The sequence below is a fragment of the Bos indicus genome, chromosome 6 (genome assembly GCF_029378745.1).
Source record: "Bos indicus isolate NIAB-ARS_2022 breed Sahiwal x Tharparkar chromosome 6, NIAB-ARS_B.indTharparkar_mat_pri_1.0, whole genome shotgun sequence".
In the NCBI taxonomy this organism is placed as follows: Eukaryota; Metazoa; Chordata; class Mammalia; order Artiodactyla; family Bovidae; genus Bos; species Bos indicus.
The window spans coordinates 59817573-59845439 of NC_091765.1; the positions used below are offsets into that span (position 1 = coordinate 59817573).

General features: G+C 33.4%; 1 protein-coding gene across 5 annotated transcripts in view; it reads left to right on the forward strand.

Moving 5' to 3' along the window:
* Positions 1-27867, forward strand: part of N4BP2 (NEDD4 binding protein 2) — a 140758-nt gene that overhangs the window by 3439 nt on the left and 109452 nt on the right. For all 5 annotated transcript variants that reach the window (XM_070791325.1, XM_070791326.1, XM_070791327.1 and 2 more), the window contains 10 exons: positions 746-1886; positions 5081-5205; positions 7722-7810; positions 11274-11350; positions 15630-15782; positions 17467-19844; positions 20455-20540; positions 21040-21085; positions 22415-22611; positions 26078-26196. In XM_070791325.1, coding sequence (XP_070647426.1) covers positions 746-1886; positions 5081-5205; positions 7722-7810; positions 11274-11350; positions 15630-15782; positions 17467-19844; positions 20455-20540; positions 21040-21085; positions 22415-22611; positions 26078-26196 — 4411 coding nt within the window. The remainder of the gene's footprint in view (positions 1-745; positions 1887-5080; positions 5206-7721; positions 7811-11273; positions 11351-15629; positions 15783-17466; positions 19845-20454; positions 20541-21039; positions 21086-22414; positions 22612-26077; positions 26197-27867) is intronic.

Consider the following 27867-nt stretch of genomic DNA (forward strand, 5'->3'; position numbering starts at 1 on the left):
TTTCTTTTTGATCTTCCAACTCCCAGTTTACATATCACCTCATGTGAAATCTTTCCTTACTTTCCTATAAGCCTGCTTAGGCATTTGTATATTATTAAGAGTGTGCAGTATTTAATCTATATTATACTATAATTGTCTTCTAACGTCTTCAGTTGCTTCCATTAGACTGCGAAAATCCTTCGAGTGTAGTAAAAACTATTATCTTGTTCATCCTTGTACAAAGTATGTCTGATATGTAGTACATGCTCATGCACATTTTTTGTGTTAAGTGAAATTCATAGTATGGACCATATAAGCAAATTAGATTTATTAGAATACTTATTAATAAATAAAATACTTCATACTTAAAACAGCATGTAGTAGGTAAGTATTTGTTGATTAGATCAACTGGTTTTAGTATCTTTATAAACAACCCTAAAGTATACAGTTCCAGATATTTTTCTTTTACTCAATAAATTCATCAGAGAATATCTACTTGATGGCAGTTTATTGGCCTAGTTTATTACTGTTTGTCTGAAAGTAACAACATTGCATGTCTCCATTATTCAAATCTTTCACTATACAGAATTATATATTAGTAAAATGTTAAGTTAAAAATGACTTGAATATTTATAAATTTCTTGACATTTCATTCAATGTAAAGTCAGTATAATTTTATGTGAATTTTAATTAAATCATGTTTTACTGTTTTCAGTCCATATAGGTATATTTTATTGTTGTTATTGTTGTTCTTATTGTTGTACAGTTGAAAATGCCATGGATTGTCTATTAGAATTATCAGCCACTGATGCTAAGATAGAAGAATCGTCTTCAACAAACTTCGTTGCTTCTGAGAAACAAGTAAATGCAGTGAAATGTGAAATAATGGAAAAATGTCCTCCAAAAGAAGAGAGTGAAGATTCAAAAATGGATTCATTTTTGGACATGCAGCTAACTGAAGATTTAGATTCTTTAATACAAAATGCTTTTGAGAAATTGAACTCTTCTCCTGATAACCAAGCATACTCATTTTTGCCTTTGCAAGATGTTAATAATTTTAGTGACCCGAGTTCATTTGTAAGTTCAGATTCAAGTAATATGACTCCCATTCTTTCTACCCAAAATATGGATTTGAACAATGAAAATTTAGAGCTTTCTGTCTCTGCATTAAGTTCAAATTCCTTAACTTCACATTCAGTTTCAAATGGGTCCAAAAGTTTTACAAAAGATAACACAGTGGCATTGGAAGATTCTCTTCTCAGTAGTTCTTTAAATGCAGATAATGACACTTTGATGGATGGCAGCAACCAAATTCAGAAAGAGCTTTCGGAATCTGAGTGTGTTAAGACTCAGTTCTCTCAAGCCCCTGTAGATTTGGATGCTAATGAGCTTCAGGCTCCTCTAAACCTTGCTGTCCAAAATCCAGGGATTGGTTTAATAGGTACAGGTGGAGATCAGAAGTCCACGTCTGTCCCTGATGTTTTTGTACCTTCTGAAGAATTCAGTTTCCAGCCACACAAACATACTGAACTGCCACCAAAGGGGAAGGATGTGAATTACTGCCCAGTACTAACCCCTCTCCCTCTACTGCTGCCTCCTCCCCCACCTCCACCAATGTGGAATCCAATGATCCCTGCTTTTGACCTCTTTCAAGCCAACCATGGCTTTGTGGCTCCTGTTGTAACCACAGCTGCGCACTGGAGGCCTGTCAACTATGCGTTTCCACCCCCAGTGATTTCTCATGCTTCCCCCACAAAGGTGTGGAGAAGCAAAGAGGGAGCGAGTGCTTACCAGGTACAAGAAGCTCCAGTTTCTCAGGCTGTAAGAAAGAAGACATCATCTTATGTTGGACTAGTTCTCGTTCTTCTCAGAGGCCTTCCAGGATCAGGAAAATCTTTTCTGGCAAGGTATGAGGTTTAATTGAGTTTAAAAAATGAGTGTAATGTGTGAACTTGAATATTTATAATAGCTTGACTATGTGAGATGTTTTTACTTCATAGAGATGTTTACTAATTTTTTTAACTTTGTAGCTAATAGCACTGTTTTCTCCAGAAGTTTTTATTGAATTTTTTTGTCTTAGAATATCATTTTGAGAGACAGAATAGAAGAAAAAAATTAAAGGTGGTTTCAAGATTGTGAGCTTGTAAAATCAAAAGAAATAAGTTCGTGTGGAAGAGAACTAATTTGAGTGGGAGAAAGATAAATTCAGCTTTGATTATATAGATAAAGGGCCATAATTGATTTTGAATTCAAGAAAGTCTTGACAAGAATTCTGCTGGTAGTTGGAAATTTGGAATTGTAGCATGTTGTTAAATAAGGTTTAGAAATGTATAATATGAAGGAAGAGAACATAGGATGAACCATTGGTAATCAGAGAACTTCAAATTTTCAGTGATTTTTTTTTTTTTTTCCTTGCAAAATGTGGTACCCTCAGTACCACATATATCTCATATATCCCATCTGTGTGCTTTTTGTAGTTAAGATATGTTGTGGATGTCTTGGTCTCAGAGACCAGAGTCAGGGATAGAGGCAACTTCGTTATACTTTCAGTGATACTTGTTAAAGGGTGTTGTTTTCAAAGTTCTTTCAATCCTCTTCTTTAAATTCCAGAATATTTACATCTAATTTATTTTTTTTGCCAATTTTTCCCTTTTCCTTCTAAGTTTTATCTATTTTCTCTCATGGTTTGCTGTTCTCAGCTGAGTCTTTTCTATTTTATCCTAGGTGTATCTAGTCTTTGGGAACACTCATGTATACCTTGATAAGCTCATTTTCGGTTGTTTTTTTAATGTCCTTTCTTAGTCTGGATTTATCTTCCAATAAATTTCCACATATTCTACTCATATATTTATAAATATATTCTTCTATAGACATAGGCTTTCTCTTTGATTTAATGACCACAAGAATAGGAAATAATATTATAGATACTACAGTCAGTTATGATACTTCATTTTGTGAAAGATTGAAACAAAAGAGGGTACCTTAAAAGGTAATAGAGCTGTGACACAGGTTTGAAGAAGTAGGTTTCAGAGTCCTCAGAGCCAGAAGCAGCTACGGTTAGAGATTAGGAAGAGAAAGAAATGCTTGTCACAAAGTTGGAGCTTGCTAAAATTTGAATGAAAAGAGAGAAGTAACTGGGAAGTGCAGAGATAGGTAGCTGAATTTTCTCAGAGAGAGTGGTCCACAGTGTTAAGCTGTTGTGTCCAAGGAAAATTAAAGATGAAAAAAGACTTTCAGAGTTATTGGAAAGAAGGCTACGAATGGCTATCTTGAAAAATACTTTTGTTGCCATGGAAAGGTGGAAGACCTTAAGACCTTAAAAAAGCATTTATACTAAAGCAGTTAAGGAGAGAAGTTGGGTAACAGTTGAAAAGGGATCTTTAAAGTGTGGTTAAAAATTTAAAAGATAGCTGAGATAGATGTGAAGTGTCAGAGGGGAAAGCTTAGAGGTAAAAGAGAAGATAAATGAAGGAGTCTCAGAAAGTGAGATCAAGTGAGCATTCACTACAATGTAAGCTTCATGAATACAATTTACTGATGGATGCTCAGGGATTAAAACAGCACCTCTTTCTCTTAAAGTGAGAGTGAAAGTAGCTCAGTCATGTCCAACTCTGTGACCCCATAGATTATAGAGTCCATGGAATTCTCCAGGCCAGAATACTGCAGTGGGTAGCCTTTCCCTTCTCCAGGGGATCTTACCAACCCAGGAATCAAACAGGGGTCTCCTGCATTGCAGGCGGTTTCTTTACCAACTGAGCTATCAGGGAATCCTATTTTTGCTTAATAGATACTAATAAAAATCAAATTCAAAAGATATATTTCAATATGAGAAAAGAATCTTTAAGAGTGGATATATATATATATATGCATAACTGACTCACTTTGTTGTACACCTGAAACTAATACAACATTGTAAGTAAATTATACTCCAATACAATAAAATTAATAAAATAAAATAGGTTTTTATTGGCATATAGCTGTTTTACAATTTTGTTAGTTTCTTCTGTACAGCAAAGTGGTCATCAGTTGCACATATACATATATGTCAAGAGGGTAGCACTGTTATGTCTCTGTGGATTCTCTTTGCTTATTTTTTACATGTATCTCAGTTATATAGAAGATAAATTCCAGAGTCAAGAAAGAGAGATGGGGTACTTTCCTGATGGTCCAGTAGTTAAGACTTCACGCTTTGGATTCTGTCTCTGGTTGGTAAGCTAAGATCCTGCAAGCTAATGTGGCCAAAAGAAAGAGAGGAGTCAGAAAACCCCTATAAAACTATCTTATCTTTGTATTATTTATTAAAATTTTTTTAATTAAATGTATTTTTGGCTGCATTGGGTCTTCACTGCTGTGCGCTGGCTTTCTCTAGTTGCAGTGCACGGGGGCCACTCTCTAATTGTGGTGCATGGGCTCCTCATTGCAGTGACTTCTTATTGCAGAGCATGGGCCCTAGGGCCTTGGGACTTCGGTAGTTGTGGCACATGGGCTTAGTTGCCCTGCAGCACATGGAATCTTCCTGGACCAGACCAAGGACTGAACCCAAGTCCCCTGCATTGACAGGTGGATTCTTAACCACTGGACCACCAGAGAAGTCCTTAACTTTGTATAATTGAGCTGATTAAATGAATAGTCTAAGAGTTTCCTCTACTTTTAAAGTAGAATTAAATATCAAGGTACTTGCCTACCTGGAAGTGACCTTCAGCATAGAGCGGGTAAGGTAGATCTGTGTGTATCAAGTGGCCAGATGAGGGAGATGCATGTGATTGATAAGAATTTTGAAGCATTGTTAGTTACTGGTTTTCTTGATATTTAAAATTGTGTTAACCTTCATACCTTTATAGTAAGGACAAAGGACTTCATAATATATTTTAAAAGTTTCCGAAATAATAATTTACGTAAAGCAAAGTAGACTTGCCTCGGTTTTCTTGGGAGTCAGACTTCTGCTTAGAGATTTTCAATGTGATTTGTTTGAGAAATAAAGTATCTTTATTCTTTTAAATAATGATACTTGAATTTTTAATTTGGATTATGACCTTGCAAAAATCAGGAGAGAGAATTTAGAAGAATAATTAATGAAAATAATTACGTTTATCATTCACAGGACTTTGCAAGAGGATAATCCAAGTGGAGTTATTCTTAGTACTGATGATTATTTTTACATAAATGGACAATACCAGTTTGATGTAAGATACTTAGGAGAAGCACATGAATGGAACCAGAATCGTGGTAAGGATAGACATCAAGTGATGGGTAATATTAAGAGCAATATAAAGGAAAAAATCCGCCAGGGGTTTTTATTTTGAGTGACATACAACTTTTAAGTTGTAATTAACTTTCATTCTAAATTATAACTATATAATATAGATAAAATTATAACTATAGCAATTCTTATTATATAATAAGTGGAGGAGGTAGTCTCGTAGATCTGTGATGAGGATTAAATGAGTTAATTTTTGTAAAATAGCTTAGAACATTGCCTGAAATGTTTAAGTTTTATTTAGTCAATGGAGATCTTGTCAGAAGTAAGTCAGATTTTCTACATTGGTCTGGAAATAGCTCAAGATGGTTACAGTTGTCTGGCATGCTCTGGTTCCAGTTTCCTAAAATAGAATTTGCATTGTTAACCATTAGTCTTCCCTGCTGCTGCTGTTGCTAAGTCGTTTCAGTCGTGTCCGACTTTGTGCGACGCCCACAGACGGCAGCCCACCAGGCTCCCCCATTCCTGGGATTCTCTAGGCAAGAATACTGGAGTGGGTCGCCATTTCCTTCTCCAATGCATGAAAGTGAAAAGTCAAAGTGAAGTCACTCAGTCGTGTCCGACTCTTATAGACCCCATGGACTGCAGCCTTCCAGGCTCCTCCGTCCATGGGATTTTCCAGGCAAGTGTACTGGAGTGGGGTGCCATTGCCTTCTCCACCAGTCTTCCCTAAATTGGCCTAATTTTTGTAGAGGATTGTGTGAGAGTGGAAAATGACTTCCCTCAAACTAAACCTGCAGGAAGGTTATTGGTAAAACCTCAATTTTCTTATTAGTGCAACTATTCACTGAAGATGATTTTATCATGAAATGTTTAGTTATGAATAGTTTGAATTTTATATGGGAAATTCTTGTTAAGACATATAGACAGTATTTTACTTAGCCTTTCTTTTGTGATACATGCACTTTGAAGGCTATTCTTGAGTTTGTCATCTTTAGACATGGTTAAATTTTTCTATATTCTTTCTTGAACTAAATATTAAAGTAAAAATCAGGAATATGAAAATACCAACACACAAATAAAAAACAGTCTGATGTGATCAAGTGCAGTCTTGGATTTGCCAGTTACCAGCTGTGTGCTCTTAAGCAAGTTATTTGTAGTCTCCAGGATCCTGTGTCCTCATCTGTAAAAGAGTTTAATAGTACTAATCCCCTAGATTTCTTATAAAGGTTAAATGAGAATGAAGAGTGCTTATCAGTAGTTCAACTTGCCTTTCTGTAACAACAACTGCAGCAATAATAATTTGAAATTAATTGGCAGAACTTTTTAAAAAAGCTTTATTGAGTGAGATAAGAGTCAGATAGTTTTAAACATATTCCTTGTTGTACAACCATCACCACAATCAAATTTAGAACATTTTTATCACTTCAGAAAGACCACATACCCATTAGCAGTCCCTCCTCATTTCTCCTTAACTCTCTCCCAACCCCAGGCAACCACTACTTCACTTTCTATAGGTTTATCTATTCTCGACATTTTATCCAAGTAGACTCATATAATATGTGGTCTTTTGTGAATGGTTTTTTTTCACTTAGCATAATGTTTTCAAGGTTCATCTGTGTTGTAGAAAGTATCAGTAATTTATTCTTTTTTATGGCTGAATAATATTCCATTATGTGGATATGCCACATTTCATTTATCCATTCATTAGTTGATGGATATTTGTATTGTTTTCATTTTTTGGCTATTATGAATAATGTTGCTATGAACATACCTGTCTATGTTTTACCTTTCTAGGAACTGTCAAGCTATTTTCCAAAGCAAGAGCACCATTTTACATTCTCAGTAGCAGTATATGAGAGTTCCAACTTTTCTTCATCTTTACTAACACTTGTCTTTTTTTTTTTTTAAATTAAAAAACTTTTTTTAATCTGATCTTTTGGACTATGGCTTTCCTAATGATGGGTGTTAAGTGGTATCTCATTGTGGTTTTGATTTGCATTTCCCTGATCGCTTTTTGTCTGTTTATTGGCTACTTGTTTATCTCCTTTGGAGAGCTTTCTATTTAGATCTTTTGCCATTTTTAAATTGGATTATTGTCTTTTTATTGGTTTTAATGAAAACTTCCCCCCTATTTATGCTGTCTATACATTTAATATACACATCAAATTTAGACCAGTTTTTATTTAATTTCTGATTATAATTTTAGTATTTAGGATTTATTATTCAGCATTTTCCTGTACTTTAGTTTTTCATATACTCAAAATAGTATTTAGAAGTAGTGGTGGTTTAGTTGCTAAGTCGTGTCTGACTCTTGTGACCCTGTGGACTGTGGCCCGTCAGGCTCCTCTGTCCATGGGATTTTCCAGGCAAGAATACTGGAGTGGGTTGCCATTTCCTTCTTCAGCGTATTTAGAAGTAGAATTGTGAGTAAAATTAGCACATATCTATGATTTTCAAATTATGAAATTTCAAATCTAATCAATAAGATTAGATTTTTTAAAACATAGTTATTAAAAGTGATTTCTCATTTTCTGTTTTTCAGCAAAAGAAGCATTTGAGAAGAAGGTGTCTCCTGTAATAATAGATAATACAAACCTACAGGCATGGGAAATGAAACCATATGTTGCTTTGGTTTGTACCATAAATTGTCATAAGTCTTTAATAATGGGTTTGGAATTTTGGGGGGATACTAATACTTAAGTGAATTCAAGCAAACAGTCCTGACTTTTTAGTAAGTTAGCATTCATTCATTTACTAAAAAGCTGACTTGGGCACTCTTCTTTCATGGCACCCTGGCTTATTTCTGTTATAGCACTAAGTACATTGTTTTTATCAGTAGGTCATGAGTTGACAAATTTTTGTCTAGAAAACACCAGATAGTCAATATTTTAGGTTTTACAGGCCGCAGTCTGTTGCATATTCTTTTTAAGCAATCCTTTAAACATAAAAAAAAAAAATATATATATATATATATATATTTATATTTATATTTATATTTATATATCCTTAGTTCCTAATCTGTTCAAATATTGGCTGATGGGCTGAATTTGGCTTTAAGCCATCTATTTTTCTTGAGGGTAGGGCTGTTGTTTTATTCATCATTGAATCTACAAAGTATAGCACTGGCATATACTAAATATATATTTGTTGAGTAAATTGATGAGTGAAGCTTTTGTGAGTATGTGTATTATTTGTTTTATTCTCCCAAGATTAGCACATGTCTGGCACATTGAAGCTCAGCTTGTTTCTTTAGTTAATGAATGTTATACTTGCTATTCTGTATTTTTAACACATCCAGCTTATACCCCCTTTACTGTGCCTAGTGTGTTTGTACTGTTTTGAAGGTGTGATTCTTTACTTTGCTAAAGAAAATTATGTTTCCTTTGAAAGCAAGTGAGATTTTACTTCTGTGCAGCGTGGTAGAGGAAACAGACTTCTTTGAGGCTGAAATTCAGTTTGCTTTCTGGCCTTAGGAGTTCCTAATTTCTAGACTAATATATTTACCACAGGGACGTGCTTTCCCCTTAACTTTACTTGACTCCTCTGTAGGTTTTTCTTAGCTTCCTGCTGTCATCTTAGAAAATTTTTTAACACTTTATTTTCCTATGTAGTAAATAAAGAAGCCCCCAAATTATATGTTTCTGATTTTCATTTAGGCTTCAGCCTTCTATAATGTTATCTTTTCCCTTATTTATTATATAACAATTAAAAATGTAAATCCTTTTTTCCAATACTGATTCCTTGACTCTTTTCAACTCTACTTAGAAATATAAAGGACTCCTGTTTATCTTAGATGCCAAATGCTTTTGTCTTCATAAAGAAGTAGATGCAGGAATTACTGTAGAGGAGAGGATCACCTTTTGCTTCTTTTGTTATTAAGATAATGAAAGTGTAGAAGAGTGGGATAGATTGGAGATAATAGTCTATTACTGTCTTGACTGTCATTCACAAAAGTAGCTAAAATAGTAAGTTAGGGATAAATAGGGAGCAGTCAAGTAGCTTAGTTTCTACTGGCTAAACATAAATATGTGTGTGTGTGTATGTGCACACACACACATAAAATATATGGCAAAGTAGTATTTTCCCTTGTGGACTATCATATAGGTTGACCTAAGTCAGAATCCTCTTAAGTAATATAATTTATTGTTAAGATTTGTCCATTGATAATGGGAGTTGAAAAAGTCTTTAAATGCTTAGTCTCTTTTTCTCTGTGTGTATGTGTGCATTTAAAATTAATTTGATTCTAAGAGTTAAATATACCCCTTTAGGTAATTAGAGACCTGGACTATTGCCAGCCATTGAATAAGTTATAGAAATTTGGTGCTGAGGTGAGGAGATGGAAGTGAGCAGGCTCATTACAGGGTATTATGTCACTACTACCTTGGTGTCTGGGTTGATCTTTGAACTTTTCTGTCAGAATGACAGAAAATAGCAATGACCACTATTGACATCTTGTCATAAGACTGAGGGGATCAATAGTGGGAGGTGAGGTCAGAGATGTAATGGTGGTTAGGGAGAAGGCAGGGCAGACTTATGTAAGGGCTTATGCCTAGGTCTCTGTGAGGACTTAGGATTTTACCTTGAGTGACATGGAAGATACATTAGTCTGCTCAGGTTGCCATAAAGATTACCATAGACTAGATAGCTTAAACAAGAGGAATTTTATTTTCTCACAATTTTGGAAACTAGATGTCCCAGATCAAGGTCCAGGAGGATCAAGTTCTGTTGAGAGTTCTCTTCTTGCTGTGTTCTCACATGGTAGAGAGAACAAGTTCTCTGGTGTCTCTTCTTACAGGGACACTAGTGCCCTAAACATTTGACTTCATTTAACCCTTATTACTTCCATAAAGGTCCTGTCTCCAAACGCAGTCACATGGTGGAATGGGAGTTTCCACATAAAAGATTTGAGAGAATAAATTCATTAGTTCATAACAGGGTTTTGAGCAGAGTAGTGACATGATCTGACTGTTAAAAGAATCACTGTAGGGCAGTGTTGAGAATAGACTTGGGAGTGGGGGAGAATGGAAGCAGGAAGGAGACTTGTTAAAGGGCTTTCGTGGTAGTTAAAGAGATGACATGGTTCAGACCAACATGGGAGCAGTGAAGGTCATGGTGAGTAGAGATTAAATTCTGGATATATTTTTAAAGTAGAGCCAGTTGAATTTCTTATTGGATTGATACGGATGTGAAAGAGAGGCATTAAGTATGGCATCAAGTTGGGTTTTGGCCTGTGTAACTGAAGATTGACATCAGTTGAGATGGAAAAAGTTCAGGTAGAATAGTTTCTCTCTCTTTTTTTATTTGGCATTGCTGTGCCAAAATACTAGAGTTTTGAAAAATAGTTTCTCAGTAGCTGTCATTGGGAATTCCATGATTCCCTGGCAGACCAGTAGTTAGGACTTTATGCTTTCACTGCCGAGGGTGCCTGTTTAATCCCTGGTTGGGAAACTAAGATTCCCTCAAGCTGTGCAGTGTGGCCAAAAAAAAAAAAAAAAGAATGCGTTGTCATTTAAAATAGTTTTAAAATTATAAAAGTCATGTATGTATTCTGATAGGTATTCAAGCCATAAAAAAGAAAGCCTAAAGTCCTATTCCCTTGAGGTAGATACTTTTCATAGTATTTTTGAGACTCCTTCCAGAAGTTATCTATACATATGCAGATTATCTTTTTTTATTCTAGTGAAAATTCTGTATCTTACTTTCTTAACAATTTACATTAAGAACATTTTCTCATTAACAGAGGATTTTAAAAGCCATTGTATGTATTTTCATTGTGTGATTATATCCTCCTTTATTTAGCCAGTTCCATATTAATAGACACTGTGTTGTGTGTATTCTTTTGCTATTACAAATAATGATGAACTAGATATTCTGCTGTGTATATAATTTTGCACTCTGACATAAGTTTTTATCAGTAGCATAAATTTCTAGAAGTTTGTTGTTGGATCAGAGAGACTTCATCTTGCCTGGTAACACACTCATCAAGATAGATAATCTTTTATATTCTTTCAGTTTTAACATGCTGTGAATTTGGGGAAAATTTAATTTCATGGAAGTAATTATTTAAAAATGCATTTGTCTTTTTTGTATGTAGTCTCAAAAACATAAATATAAAGTCCTTTTCCGGGAACCGGATACATGGTGGAAATTCAAACCGAAGGAACTTGCAAGGTAAAACTTGGAGCTTATATAAAATGTTTTAGTTTTGTGAGAGTGAGAGAAAGTCCATCTAGATTATTTTCCTCTTGTAAATAATGAATAAAACAAAATGGATTAGATTGTGGCTTTGCCACTTAAAAATTGACAAAATTTTTATTGCCTGTAGGTTCTCTTTTTCAGTTTAGGAAGAATTTGTATCTTCTTATTCTGAAATTGAGTTATTAAACAGAAAAATTCCAGTTGTGTTATATAGCCAGTACTTTGTTACTTATTAAAAATATAATGTCGATATCTGAAACTAGAAGAGACTAGGGTTTGGCAAACCTGAACTATGTGCCATTGGAAGGAACAAATTGTGGTAGCTGCCTGGTGACTTATCGTGCTGGAGGGAAGGGAGAACATGTAAACAGAAAAGGTAGCAAATGTTAGCTGTTTGGGTTTTTCACTACTCACTCTGCTTTCCCCCACAAGATTATACTTTTTTCTTTAATTGTTTAATTTGGATGAAAATGTTACTCAGGACATGGACAGTGTATTTTGTTTTGTGCTTTGTATTCCCATAGAGATTGCCCTAAATTAATTTTGGTCAGGATATTTTCTTCTTGGTAATTTGAACTGATTTCAGTATTAACTGAAGGACAGCTTGTCTTCAGGATATTTACAACATTGTGCAACCATCACCACTGTCTAATTAATGAATGTTTTCATCACCTCAAAAAGAAACCCTGTACCTGCGATTGCTAGTCACTCCCAGTTCCACTTTACCCCTTGGCAATCACTAATCTGCTTTTCTGTCTCTGTTAATTTGCCTGTTCTGAACATTTCATGTAAGTGGAATCATGTGTGAACTTTTGTGTCTGGCAGCTTCACTTAACATAATGTTTTCAAGGTTCACCCATGTTGTAGCATGAATCAGTATTTTATTCCTTTTTATTATCCTCTTGATACGTTACTAGATTTGGTTTTCTAATATTTTGTTTAGGATTTTTGCATCGGCATGAATGAGTGAGATTGACTTACAGTTTTTATTCTTTGCCCTGTCTTGCCTGGTTTTGGTATGATGGTTTTAGGTTCATAGAGTTAGTTGGGAAGTATTTTCTTTTTTTCTCTTTTCTGAGTTTATGTAAGTTTGAATGTTTGATAGGATTTACTTACGAAACTATCTGTATTGTGTGTTTTCTTTGTAAGAAGTTTCAATTGGAATTTGTCCATTATACCAAAGTTTTCAAATTTATTGACTTTTTATTAAGATGGTTGATATTCTCTTCAAGTTTAAATCTCTGCTACATCTATACTTAGTTCCCCTTTTTAATCCTAATATGTTTACATGTATTTTCTTTTTTTCTTGTTTATTCTCACTAGAGATCAGATTTTTTATTAGCATTTTCAAATAAACATCTCTGCTTTGTTGAGCTTTCTATTATACGTTTGTTTTATGTTTAATTCTTTTCTGCTTCTCTTTTATTCTAGTTTCTTTGCTTTAAAAAAAAAACTATTTTGCTTTGTTTATTGTTATTTTTGTAAGGCTTGAACTGAAAGTTCAGGTTATTTTCTAGTATGAGCATTTAATGCTGTAAATTTCCTTACGTGCCATGCTAGCTGCTCCTAGAATTTTACTGTGTAATATCTTCTTTTAAACATTTATTTTCTAGTTTGCATTACTGTTACTTTTATTCTTTAACCTTTGGGTTATTTAGAACTATATTTTGAATTTTTGAGTAGATGGATATAAAATTTATCTTCTCAAAAAATTGATTTTCAACTTTACTTCAGTAGATAAGATTATGTGGTTTGTATCAAACTAATTCTCTGATATTTTTAAAGATGTATTTTACTAGTTCATTATCAGTTTGTTATAATGTTCATATTTGCTTGATAAGAATGTATGATGGTTATAGTGTATTACTATATCATTAAATCATGCTTATTCATTTGCTCACATTATATATAACTTTTTTGAAAATTTTGCTTAATGAGTTAATCTTTAAGAGAGGGATGAGAAAAATCTACTGTGAGAGGTGTGTTGAAATCTTCCTCTACCACTATTATGTTGATTATAATAGTCTTTCCCTATAATTCTATTTTTTGTTTTAAATATACTAAGGATATTTTTTGAAGTCCATATAGTCTTAAGATCTTTGCATCACTCTAATGGAAGCTTTTATCTTTGTCCACTGGTTTTCTTTTATTAGTATTAATTTTTGTTATAAAATCTAATTGTCTAATATAAATAGAAATATACCAACTTTTTTTAGTTAGTATTTGAGTGTTATTAATTTTTCTATACTTTTCCTTTCAACCTTTCAGTATCTTTGTGTTTAGGTGTATCTCTTATGACCAGTATGGCTGGGTTTTAAAAAATTCACTCTGTCTTTAGCTTTTAACTGATATTTTAGTTTTTTTACAGTTACTTTGGTTATTCATATAATTGGTCTTGTTTCTTACTGCCTCATTCTGTGTACTTTTTATTTATCTCACATTTTTTGTGATTGTTTTTTCCTATCACAGAAAATTAAATATTTGATTTTTTCCTCCTATCTTGCCTTACTTCGGATTTTTAAAAATTGAATGCAGATTTGCTTGCTCATTTTTTCCTTCTCTACTAGTTTGGAGATTACATATACTATTTTAAGTCTTTCAGTGGTTACATTAAAAGTTTTATCATGCAGACTTTTAAGTTAAACCATTTTCTTAGCCTTCCTCTTCCCACATACAAGAACTTTCAAACATATTAACTCTGATAATTAACCTTCCTTCCAGCTTACAGGCTCTGACTGTCTAGAATGTACAGGTAGTATTTGTTTTCACTCATTTAGTTATTGCTTTGTGCTTAATTTTTCTTTCATCATAGGCCTTTCATCTGAGAATTTTCTTCTGCCTGACATTCATCTTTTAGAATTTTCTTTACAATTTAGGCATGCTTTATGTCAAACTTTTTTTTTTTTAATCTGGAAGTTCTTTTATTGTGCTCATTCTTATAAGCTTTTGCTGAGTGTATATATTCTAGATTTACAGTTTCTGTTATTGATAACATTTAACTGTCTTCTGGATTCCATTACTATTATTGTCAAGTATAATTCTAATGGTTGTTTTCTTTGTAGATAATTCATTTATCAAATTTCTAGTTGCTTGTAATATGATTTCTGTCTTTGGTGAATGACAATTTCAGTATTATGTTTCTAGTTGTGGATTTCTTATTTATCTTGCTTGGGATTTGTTGAACTTGTGAGATTAGGAGATTGTCTTTCATCAGTTCTGGAAAATTCTTAAACCATTTTTCTTTAAATTGTTTCTGTCCCACGTACTCTCTCTTCTCTTTCTGGGACTTGGATAGATACATACTAGACCTTTTGGTCTGTCCTCTATGTCTATGTCTCTTAACCTCTCTTTCATATTTTCTATCTCTTTGCTTCTTTGTGATCTGAAACCAGACAAGATGGAGGTATGTAAATATGAAAGCCAGATTTGCCCAGCTGGCAAATGCTGATACTAGCCCCAGGATCCAGACACTAAATACTTGGATCCAACCTGAGACAGGAGAGTTGCAATTGAGATGTTTTCGTTAAGATAAAACTCTTAAAGAACTAAAGCATACCATCTTGCCTCTTGGCAGATGCAACTCCTGTTGCTGTATGAATGAAAGCACTTTCAGTTTCAGGCCTAAGGATTCCCATATATTAGATTCAGCTAAGTATACGAGCTTATAAACAAAAACAAAGAAATAAACTACAATGAGTGAAAGCACAAATATAGCAGATTTCATATTTGGACATCCAGAAACTTCAAATAGGAATTTTTTTTTCTCTTCGCTTGAACTTAAGATGTATTAAAGTGTGTGTTTACTTTAATTTATATGGGATCCAATTTTATTGTAATAGGAGAGTCCTTTGGGACATTTTGTCTGCTGTACTGGTGTAAGTAAGAGCCTCTGAGTAGAAATTTTTTAGTCACTAGTTAGTAATTAAAATGATGGCCATATTCTTATGAGGTGTTTTTTTTTAATAGCACTTGTGAATAAGTTCTTTTAAAGTGATTAAGATTTGCTGGTTTTTTTCCAACTTGATAAAGGATATTTGGAAAAGATTGTGTGGCATGATTAAGAAAATAGTAATTTAGGACATCCTGAATAAAATGAAAATGAAAATTAAATAGTTTACATTGTGTCATAATAAACCAGTTTTGATATTTTTACATATTAGAAATGTTTTTTTTTTGACATTATATGAGCCGATTTTTTAAAAATACCATTACTGATGTTCCTCTTTCCCTTTTTTCCCCCTGGAATTTTTAGGCGTAATATTCATGGGATAAGCAAAGAAAAAATAACAAGAATGTTGGAACACTATCAACGTTTTGTTTCAGTGCCAATAATCATGAGTTCTTCAGTTCCAGAGAAAATCGAACGCATTGAATTGTGTGCATATTCTTGTGACAGAAGTACTAGGTAGGTTAAAGTCTCTATGTACCAAAGTTTAATTTAAAAACCTAATTTAAAAAGTGTGATAATTTCGAAGGAATTCCCTGGTGGTCCAATGGTTAGGGCTCTGCTCTCACTGCTGTGGGCCCAGGTTTGATACCTGGTCAGGGAACTAGATCCCATAAGCCCAGAAAAAATTAAAAAAAAAAAAAAAAAAAAGATAATTTTGAAACTTCTAAAATCACTGCAAAATAACTGTAAAAATAAGTTAGGCATTTGTTGTTTATAAGGTTTAGGTATAGTTTTACGTAGAGCAGGATACTTATGGTTAGCAAGAGAAGTAAAAGTTTATGTGAGTGATGACATATGTGGGAGATTCATTGTCTTCTGATTTATGTAGGTCCATCTTTATGCTATGAATATTCCTGTCTTCTTTATTTAACTTGCTGCTATTGCAGTATTTATGTTACCTTATCTACCCCCTGTTGTTGTTTTGTAGTTACATTACTTCTTAATTCTCTTAGATATTAATAAAAATACTTTCAAACTATCATAAAAATGTATTACTCATGATTAAATAATACAAGTCACAGCCTTTGGATGTTTGTAGTTCAGGATAGTACTGATTCTGTTAAAAAATATTTAGGGCACATAAACAATTGAATAAGTAGGTGAGGAAAGAAGAGCCTTAAATATGTAGAGAGGTCTGAATGCTCACATTTTTTGATGGTAGGGGATGAGAAGCTCTGTTGGAAAGGAGTTAGGAAAAGAAGATTCATAAATGCTGCAGTGTTGCAAAATGGATAAGAATATGGGCTCCTTAACTGTATTTCCTGGCTTCATATCCCAAAGCTTAATCTTGACAGATTATAAGATCTCTCTATATTTCAGCTCCTCATTTGCAAAATGGCAATAACACTTTGCTTATAAGGATCTCATAAGGATTATGAATTAATACTTGTAAAGGACTTATAATAGCATCTGGATGTAGAAAACTGGTTAGGTGTGATTTCACTTAGGAAGGCTTCATGGGAGAGGTGGGTCTTTGAGAACTCCTGCAGTATAGAAAGGAAGATGAGTTGACAAATAAGGAAAATGCACTGAAATTGAAAGTATTAATATAATGATTTGGCAAAAGTGCTCTGAGTCTGAAAATAACATTGAGGGTGGTTTAAAAAATATTTTTAGCAAGTGACATCTCAATTGAGAGCTGTCCTCCCTTTCTCTCATTTGACTTAATTGTGCAAATCATGTTGACTGACTGTGACTTTGTAAATCAATCTTAAGCATTTTCCTTGGTAGCAAAAGACAGGTGGTACAGAGGCAGACCTAGTTTCACATGTATTAAGCTTTAGTAAGTTGGAAAGGAGCCCAGGAGGTATCCTGTTCTGGGAACAAATTTAGAACCTTAACTTTAATATTTAATGCATCATAAACACCTTAACTGAAAATCTCCTGTTAATTATTTAATTCAAAAAAAGTTTTGAGTGCTTCGTGTAAGCCAGGCCTTGTGCTCGGTGTTGGGATTACAATAAAGGGGTGTGTTCATCATGTATTAGGGTAAGATCAGGTATCTTGTCTTTCAGTTGAAAGATTCTTTAGTTTAAATCATAATATTAATGTTCTTTAGTTTAAATATATTAACAGTATTAATATTACTAATCATAACAGTAAGAGATTTCGTTATAATACTTAAAAAAAAATCTTACAGCCCAAGAGACAATGAAGATATTACTTCTGAAAAAGAAGAAAATGTTTTATCCTCGTCTTTGAAGCATCTAGAGTTAACTGAAGAGAAGAAACTTGATGTGACCAAAGAAAATATGTTGCCTGAGAATATTGCATATCTCCCTAACGCAGATTTAAACAAAGGAAAAAAAGAAATAAGTGATATGAATCCCAATATTCAGAATGCTTTCATTCAGGAAGCTCCAAACACATACTTTCCTGATTCTGAAAGTGAAGTACAAGTTACAGACAAAAGTGAAAAAGAAGAGCCGGTAGAAATGGCTCTTGAAAAAGAGTGTAGTGAAACCAATGCAGATAGTTTGTTAGAGAGAATGTCACCAAGTAGTTGTTATGGTGAAAATAATCAAGGGGACTGTGGTCTTTCAAATCCTGTACCCAATCAAAATGAAAAATCTTTATCTAGTGAAATATTGGAAGAAAGAGCGGCAGTAAAGAAAAAAGCCTTTGGAAAACAAAAGAGCAAATCAACTTTGGAAAAGTTTCCAAAACACGAGCTGTCTTTTGTTGGTGACTGGCCAGTTGATAAGACTATTGGTCAGAGGACAAAAAGGAACCGAAAAATGGAAAAAGCCTCATCTGTACAAAATGACAAAAAGTATAATCGCCCTCAGTCACATAAAATATTAGATAATAGTTTATCTGTGAGTGTAGATTGTATGCAGCCACAAGGACCTCCATATGAAAATGTAGAGGATGACGACAGGTCACAGTGTGGTGATGCCTCGGAACCTTTCAGTAGCTGTGAATATGATACTTACAAAAACCCGGAAAGAGATTCATTCAACATTGTGGGTGACTGGCCTTCCCTCGATTCGTTAGCTCAGAGAGAGCACAGATCAAGAATACCAAAGGCTGGCTTAAATGAACCCAGCCTAGAATTTGGAACCAACAGCAGTATGAATGAAATATCCTTATACTCTTCACATGAGGCCTGTTGGGGCACAAGCCCTGAAGAGCTAAAAACATTGGGTGGTTGTACTCGAGGAAGTTCTGAAATGTTGCCCAATGAAATGACCTATGAGAGTAAGACTTGTCCAAGTAAAAAGATTCATAGGGAACACACATTGTCTCTTCCTTATATCAATAGTGTGCCAACTGTCCCTGAAAAAATAGGACCACAAACTTTAGCTGAATTTTCAGAAGAAAAGACTAAAGAAGTCCCTGAAATAGGAGTAGGCATGTGTACCCAGACTGAACCACAGGATTTTGCTCTCTTATGGAAAGTAGAAAAAAATAAGATTAGTGTTTCTGATTCTCTGAGAGTATTAACAGGAAGATTAGATGGATTTAAACCCAAAACTTTCAATATTAACACAAAATTGGATGTTCAAGAAGCAATTCCATATAGGGTAATGTATGACAAAAGCACATATGTGGAAGAAAGTGAGCTCACCAATGCTGATGAATCTGAAAATCTTAACATTCTTTGTAAACTATTTGGATCTTTTTCATTAGAAGCCCTAAAAGACTTATATGAGAGGTGTAACAAAGATATTATTTGGGCCACAAGCCTTTTATTGGATTCTGAAACCAAATTATGTGAGGATACTGAATTTGAGAATATAAAAAAATCATACGATGAAGCACAAATTGGGCCATTTTCTCTGGGACTGAATTTGAAGGAAATTATTAGCCAAAGAGGAAGCTTAGAGGATTCTAATTTTTCTGTGCCAGAATTTAGCCATGGAATTGATATCAATAACACTAATGTACAATCTACCTGTAATTCCAAAAAGGAGAACTTAGAGCAGGCAGAAATAAGAGCTATAACTACTGAAAAACATGGATTAGTAACAAGTATACTTCCTACTGTAGAGCTAAATAATAGTAATGAAGTACTTGCTAATAGTCAAACAGAACTTTCAGGTTTATATAATGTGAAGCAGTTTTTTCCAGATACTCTAAAAGCTACTACCACTAAAACTGTGAGTGAAATGGAAAAGAATTCAGAAGTTGCAGAGACTGGAGGTAACATACCTTCTTCTTTGAATTTGTCTGACATTTTGAACCCTGTATCAAGCACTTCAAATCTTGAGTTACATGAAGAAACTTATTTTACTAACTCTTTTGAAATAAATAAAAATGAAAATCTTTCAAAGGACTATGTGAAATTTCCAAACACAGAAGAATTTATGATTGAAGAGGAACAGGAAATGGAGACAATTCTAATGGCAGGGAGTGCTTTGTCAGCTGGAGTTACTGGAGAAGATAAAGCTGAGACACTGAATCCCACTCCAGTGACAACCAAATCTCTGACCATAGACTGTCTTGAATTGGCATTGCCCCCTGAACTGGCTTTTCAGCTCAATGAATTATTTGGCCCTGTTGGTATTGATTCAGGTAAGGAAAAAGTAAATTATTACCTATATGTGCATCTTTCTGTGACTAGAATATAGATAGTTTAGGTTGAATTTTAAAATTACTTTGTATGTTAACAAATGTAAAAGTCTGTTGACTACATTATTGTTTTTGGCACCATGTGTTTGTGGAGGATTTTTAAATGTATAATTTCAAGAAACTAGAGAGTATAGAGTTTGTATTCATCCCATGCATATATTGAAAATTTTCTCTGGTATTTACCTCATACTTGTTTGCACAGATACATCTTTTTAATCCTTTGATGCTACTCCAGATACACTTAAGGCAAGATAATTCCTTAGGACACACTTATTGGAAAGTCTTAATGGAAGTGAACATGCTAAATATATTTAGTGTAATGGACATGAAGAACTTAAGTATATGAAACATTGTATAATTGCATCTGCCAAGAAGTGTGAATACAATAACATACTACATAAAAATATTCCAAGAGTTTTAAAACTAGAGACATAGGTTAGTAATTAAAAATACAGATTAGTTTTATGATGTGTAAGGTAGTTGAGTATGTTTTCTGCATATGTATAATGAGTAATGGTCATATTTTCTTTTCTTTTCTTCCTCTCCTCACAAGGGTCCCTAACAGTTGAGGATTGTGTGGTTCATATAGATCTGAATCTGGCTAAAGTGATTCATGAGAAATGGAAAGAATCTGTAATGGTTGGTAGGCTTCTTTTTATAAAGAGCTCCTTTTGTGTCCATTTTGTCACCTTTGCTCTTCATTATAATCTGTTGTGTTATATCAAAGATTCTATTAAATTTTTAGTTAGAGAATGAATTTTAGCAGTTAACAGATTACTGATATTTTTTCTGTTTCCAGTGTTTTAGATTATATCCAGATTGACCAAACTATATAATAAATGATGGAGCTCAATATGATTGATTTTTTATTTTAGGGAAAAAAATCATAAATAGTTTTTTGTTCTTTAAAGACTTGAAATGCTAATAAGTTTCATTAACAGTTTTTTAAAAATTATAGCATAAGAGCTCTATAAGTGGAAGAGATACATAGATGTAATCTATATTTATCTAGATTTATTAGATTTAGCAAGAATGATTGATAGTTTTATAAGGAGAAATGATTACTGAGGAAAATAACATAAGCTTGTTTTCTAATGCGCCCTTCTTTGCCAATCCCCTATTCTGCCTTTGTGTTTAGGAGCGACAAAGACAAGAAGAGGTATCTTGTGGCAAGTTAATGCAAGGTAAATCACATAGTTTCACTTCTGATGTTCTTATCTTGATGTTGAAACTTGGTGTGTGTGTATGAATTTCAACTCATTTTAAATATACTTCCACAAAATATGTTACCAAAGAATTTTGATTTGTAGGTAAGTTTTAAAAAATTTTAACATTTAATATTGATATAAAATAAAACTTAAAGAAGAAAAAAGTCCTTGTATTATTTAACTTTCAGGTTATAACTGAAAACTAACACAACATTATAGATCAACTATACTTCAGTTGAAAATTTTTTTTTTCAACTACGAGGCTATGAAGCACCTAGGTGTGCTCTAATGCATGTATTCAGAGTGTTTCCTGTTAATGATTTTGTTCTGAATGATAGAAAACTGTTCTGGTTTGAGAGCATAAAATATTCCTGTCTTTGATAGCATCATTGAAATATTACTTTGGCTCTTAAATTTTTATTGATTTTAATATGATTAGAGCATAAAAGCCTGCTTTTTGGGTATATCTACCAAACTGAAAATATTTGATTCCAGAAGATTTCTTAGATGCAGTGTCTTAATTGGTTAGTGCACAGTGGCAGACCTGTTCTAGGTCCTGCTTTTGTGCTTGAGTTTCTCTAGATGCTTCTGCCCACTTCATACCAGGACTCCAGACTGAAGATTATTAGAGTGAAGATTCTTAACTTTAATCCAGACCTGTATTGTAGCTTCAAGAACCAAAGTTATTTGAGAGCTGGAGGTTCCCAAATAGTATCAGTTATTCAGATGATAGTATTAGCTATTTCTTCACTTTCCAGGAGAGCAAAAGTGTATATCAGAATGTGTTGCTCTTAGAAAAGCTGAAATATACGTTGTCTTACTGTTATGAACTTCTTAGAATGTTCAGTTCCTTCTTTTCTTGAATATCAATGTTCAATATTTACTGTGTGCCTCCAGTGGGTTACAGATTTGCAAAAATATTTATCCTTTCAGTTCTTGGAGTGGCCAGGCAGAGATGACCAGCTGCTCTAGCTGGTCACTCCTGGCTGGCTGCAGCTTCCTCTGTTTATCAGTGTATATGTGTGTTACTGTTTTCTCTGTTGAAGGGATATGAAAAAGAGTGGGAAGCATTGGGTTGATTTATAGTGATACTCAGATTGTTGCTCATTTGAAGTATTCCTACATTTATACATATTTCATACTTATTATGTGAAGATATATTTTGAAATTTGCAAACTGTATTATAAGCAAAGAGTTAAAAGTCATGTTTTCTGGATCTGTCTGAGGTATATATTTACATCAGAATAATTGTTAGTTTGTACATTTGTTATTCACGGTCTGACACTATTGATACTGCTTTTGTAGATCCTTCCCTGGTTGGGCATATTGGTCTTGATAATTCAGAACAAAAATCATCTCAGAGAACAGGCAAAAAATTACTGAAGACTTTAGCAGCACCTGAAATGCTACCCTTATTGGATCATTGGAACACTCAAACTAAAAAAGTATCACTCAGAGAAATAATGTCAGAAGAAATTGCCTTACAGGAAAAGCATGATTTGGTATGAGTTATTATAAATATTAAGCCTTTGTTTCTTACTCTAGTTTGATTATATGTTTAGTTTGTGATTTTCATTTGATTCTACTTTCTGTAGTCTTAGAATCTATTTTAACCTGATTGAAGTTAGTGTTAAAATTGAAAAATGTTTTTAAATGTAGCTTGAAGTTGGAGGTTTTTACTTCTGGAAAATTAGTTGATATTCTATAACAGTAAGCCAGTTATGTTAAATCTGTTGTTTTGGATTTAATTTTGCAGATGTATATTTCTTGTCTATAATTTTATTTCTGTAAATTTTTTCATTCTAGAAAAACATGAAAGAAATATTTCATTTGAAGATAATTTCATTCATAAGTTAGTAATAAGAAATGACTGTTTTGCTATTGAAGAGTTCATATTTGAAGCAAAATTTTTTAGAGAAAAATTTTAGAAACTTTCAAATCTTAAATTAAGTACTCTTCTTTTTCTATCTAACTTTTCAGTAAGACAAGTTCAAACAGATACTTTGCTTTGCTCTGAATTTAATTTTTGTTCTTTTTCAACCTATCTAACTATATGAAGTCGCAAGAGAATTTGGTTTCTTTTGCATTTCTTTTTCTTAACTTTTTTTGGAATTCTGAAAATTAGTATTAGAGAATTTCAAAATCAAAAGGGAAAAGACCTTAGAGATTATTAGTTTAGTTCTCAAGGAAAAAAAATTCTTAGTTGGTGATCTTACAACCTTTTCCCCTCTTTTTCCTACTCATTTGACTGCTCAAAGGAACACCTTTGTATTGGTTGAAATATATATTGATAGAATGGGGGCGTAGAAAGAATGATGGGATTCTTCCACTTTCATATTTATTTTCCCCACTTGTTAATTAAGTTGGAAATATGCTACCGTTACCAACTTTACGTGTTTATATAATCCAAGGAACAGTCTCTTCAGTAGGATCTTATAATTTAGTGTTGTTTCAGATATCCTGTTCAATTTACATATGTAATTAATTGGAGAAATAGATTTTCATAAAAAATAAGGAAAGCCTAGAACTTATACTCAAATGATGTGACACTTTTTGTTGAAATGCTGTTTTCTGCTACTGAAACTTTTCTTTATGGTTCTAACCTACCTTTTTATCTCTTATACCTGGGTTGGGAAGTTCTCCTGGAGAAGGGAAAGGCTACCCACTCCAGTACTCTGGCCTAGAGAATTCCATGGACTGTATAGTCCATGGCGTCGCAAAGAGTCAGACACGACTGAGCAACTTTCACTTCACTTCACTTCACATAATGATGAACAAATAAGTTTCTTTGACTTTTCAACGTAATTTTTTTTTTCTGTCAGTGATTTTTCTTGTCTTTCTGTGAATTTGATAATAGAAGCTATACTCTTTTGATCCTAAAGATATTCCTGCTTAAGTAGAGCCTCAGTAAGAGAATTTCTGGAAAATTTCTCAGTAATTTCTCAGAATTTTCCAAAGGAGAAATACACTTTAAATTCTTTTAAAGCAAAGAATATAAAATAAAAATTAGGCATAATGCATGAAGAAGATAATTAATTGTAAGATGTTGTTGTTCAGTTGCTAAGTCATGTCTGACTCTGCGACTTCGTGAACTGCAGCACACCGAGCTTCCCTGTCCTTCACTATCTCTTGGAATTTGCTCAAACTCTTGTCCATTGAGTCGTTGATGCCATCCAATGATCTCATCCTCTGTCTCCCCTTTGTCCTTCTGCCCTCCATCTTTCCCAGCATCAGGGTCTTTTCCAGTGAGTTGACTCTTTGCGTCAAGTGGCCAAAGTCTTGGAGCTTCAGCTTCAGCATCAGTCCTTCCAATGAGTATTCAGGGTTGATTTCCTTTAGAATTGACTGATTTGATCTCCTTGCTGTTTTCAGTTAATTGATAAGACCTTAATTTGTAGTTTAGAGATACTCTATGACCTGGCAGATTCTAGTAAATCTGATCACTGAGGTTTTTCTAAAAAAAAAATCACTGAATTTTTTAGTAAGATCAGATTATAATGTATATCTTAAAATAAGATGTGAAATATTTAAAATTCTTGAGGTGGCTTGTTTTCCTCACTCTTGTGGTATGTGATATTTTCAGCTTCACCAGTCTTTTTGACTGGTCAGGTTGTCACCTATTGTGATTCTTTTTCTGTTGTTGTTTGGTATTATAAATGGCCTAAATATGGCTAGGTTTCAAAACCAATAGCTATTCTAGGACTATCCTAAATTATTGTAATTTCTACATTTTCAGAGACTCTTTGAACTTTTATAGGAAGTTATTTTTTAGACACTGGGACTTTTGGAATAAACAAAAATATTACATAGTTAAATCACAATGTCAACAAATTGTCTTAGAGTTAGAAGTCCCTTTACAAACGATTACTATAATCATTAATTAGAATTAAATTAGCACATATTAGAAAAGCCTGTTTGGTTTGGCAATTTAAACAATCCAAATACGACTTTGAAAAAATAACACTTGGTATTCGCATACAATTCCTTTGGAATAAATATGTTTGTGAAAAAAATTTTTTAATGTGGATTTTTCTGTCAACCTGAATTTGCAACTCATTTGTACATTGTAGTTTCTGCCCATTGAGGAGAATATGTTTTTAAGGACGTTGTTCACAGCATCACACAGTGTCCCTTTTATGAGGACCCATGTGAGAAATTTCTCTCAGGTCTCAGTACCAGAAAAAGCTGTTCTTCTGAGCAGCTGGCTTCTTTTTATTTTGTGGACACTGAGAATCTTTGTTTCTTCCTTTGCTTTGGCCATTGAGAAGCTCAGAACTGAATTTGTGACCCACCTTTAGCAATGGTACAGGATTTTGTAGCATGCATTTATTTATACTAATTTTCTTGCTAGCTTTATCCTATATTCTTACCTTTATTTTCTCTACTCTCTGATTTCTTCATTTATTTATATCCTGTTTATATGTATATACTTCATTCTTTTTATATGTGTAATATATGATTGAATGTGGGCTTCCCTGGTGGCTCAGATGGTAAAAAATCCATTTGCAATGAGGGAGACCTGTGTTCAATCCCTGTGTTGGGACGATCCTCTGGAGGAGGGCATGGCAACCCACTCCAGTATTCTTTCCTGGAGAATCCCATGATGAACAGAGGATCCTTGCGGGCTACAGTCCATAGCGTCGCAAAGAGTTGGACATGACTGAGCGACTCAGCATGTGTGTCATATGTGAGAGTATATATATACACATACACACACATATATGTATATGTGTGATTCTGTGTGTGTATTAATAAGCAGCTTCGAATACTTAGTAAAAAATGGGATATAAATAAACAGTGCAAGAATACTTACATTACTATTTTCAGCCTTTAATCAATGAAGAAAGTCTGTGGTTGCTTTTAAATTATTAGTGTTTTCGCAATGAAATAACCATGGTTTTGGATCAGCATAACTAGTATTGTAAATTCCATCATAAGAATGAGTTTTGTCTTTTTTGTTTGTTTTAGAAAAGGGAGACGCTTATGTTTGAGAAAGATTGTGCCACTAAGCTAAAGGAGAAGCAACTCTTTAAGATATTTCCAGCCATTAACCAAAATTTCCTGGTGGACATTTTCAAGGACCACAAGTGAGTACTAGAAGAATTGTCTGCAGTTTTTGTTGTGATGTGATTGAAAGTGTATGTCATACATTTTAATCTCTTATTTTTATTTTTCTGATAACAAAAATAATATAAGTGTATTATAAACCATTTAAATGCAATAATGTAGAAAGTGAGTTTTTGTCAATTGGTTCATATTCCTCCCCAATTTTTTCTCATGTTCATATACTAAGTATGCGCACACATGTGTACCTATTTGTTTTGGTACCTATATATATAGTCACCAAAATAGATTGTGTTTTATATAATATTTTGTAGTTTTGCTGTTATTTTTTCTGTCCATACTTTGTGACAGAATAAATACTCTTTTCTTTTTAATGTCTACAGAGTATTCCATAGTACTCTGAAAGTGATTTCTTAAAGTACTATAGTTTGTTTAAACATGCTCTGTTTGCAGGCTTTTTGACTATAAGAAAAGTTGGAAACCATGTTGCACTGAGCAACATTGAACATACATTTTGTGTGCATGGGTGAATATTATAGTAAGCTAGTTTCTGAAAGTGAAATTGCTGGTTCAGAGTAGATACACTAAAAATGTCTATAGCTAATGCCAAATTTCCTTTTATAACGGCTTTCCATATTACTTATATGTACTGATTGTGTAACTTGCCCTGAACATTAAGAATCTTTAATTTTTTGCCAGTCTGGTAGGAAAAATATTTCATTGTTGCTTAAATTTTTATTACTAGTGAGGTTGAGCTTTTCTCCCATTGATTTCTTTTTCTATTAAATTGGTTATTTTTTGCCTGTCTTCTTTTGGCTCTTTGTATTTCTTTCTACATTTATGAGAATTCTTTATATATTATATGTAGTTATCTTTGTTAATATAGATTATAATAAATTTTCTTGATAAAATCTCATTGGTCATAAACATTTTTTAATTCATGTTTTATCAGAAAATTGTTTCCCTTACTGATTCCGAGTTTTAACTCTTTTTGAGAAAATCTGTCCTACCCCAACATTATGGAATTTATTTATTCCATATTTATTCCAGTATTTATTTTTAAATTTGCTTTTTTTTTTTAAAGAAAAATTTTTTATATAATTTTGTTTATTTATTTATTTTTGGCTGTCCTGTGTCTTTGTTGCTGCTCAAGCTTTTCTCTAGTTGTGGCGAACAGGAGCTACTCTCTACTTGTGGCATGCAGGCTTCTCATTGCGGTGGCTACTCTTGTTGCGGAGCACGGGCTTCAGTAGTTGTGATTCTTGGGCTCTAGAGCACAGGCTCAGTAGCTGTGGCACATGGGCTTAGTTCCTCTGAGGCATGTGGGATCCTCCCAGACCAGGGATCGAACCCATGTCTTCTGCATTGGCAGGTGGACTCTTTACCACTGAGCCACCAGGGAAGCCCTTAATTTATTTTTATTAATTTATATATTTGACTGCACCAGGTCTTAGTTGTAGCACACAGGATCTTTGACCATCGTTCAGTATTTTTAATAGTGAAATTTAAAAACTTTACCTAACATTTTTGTGTGTTTAGTATGAAGTAGAGATTTAACTTAATTTTTTTCCAAATGATAAACTGGGTAGATAGATCATCTTTACACACTGATATAAAATATAACCACTAATATTTCTTACATTCTCAAATATACATTTTCTTTTATTGACTCTTTGATTCCATTGAGCCATTTG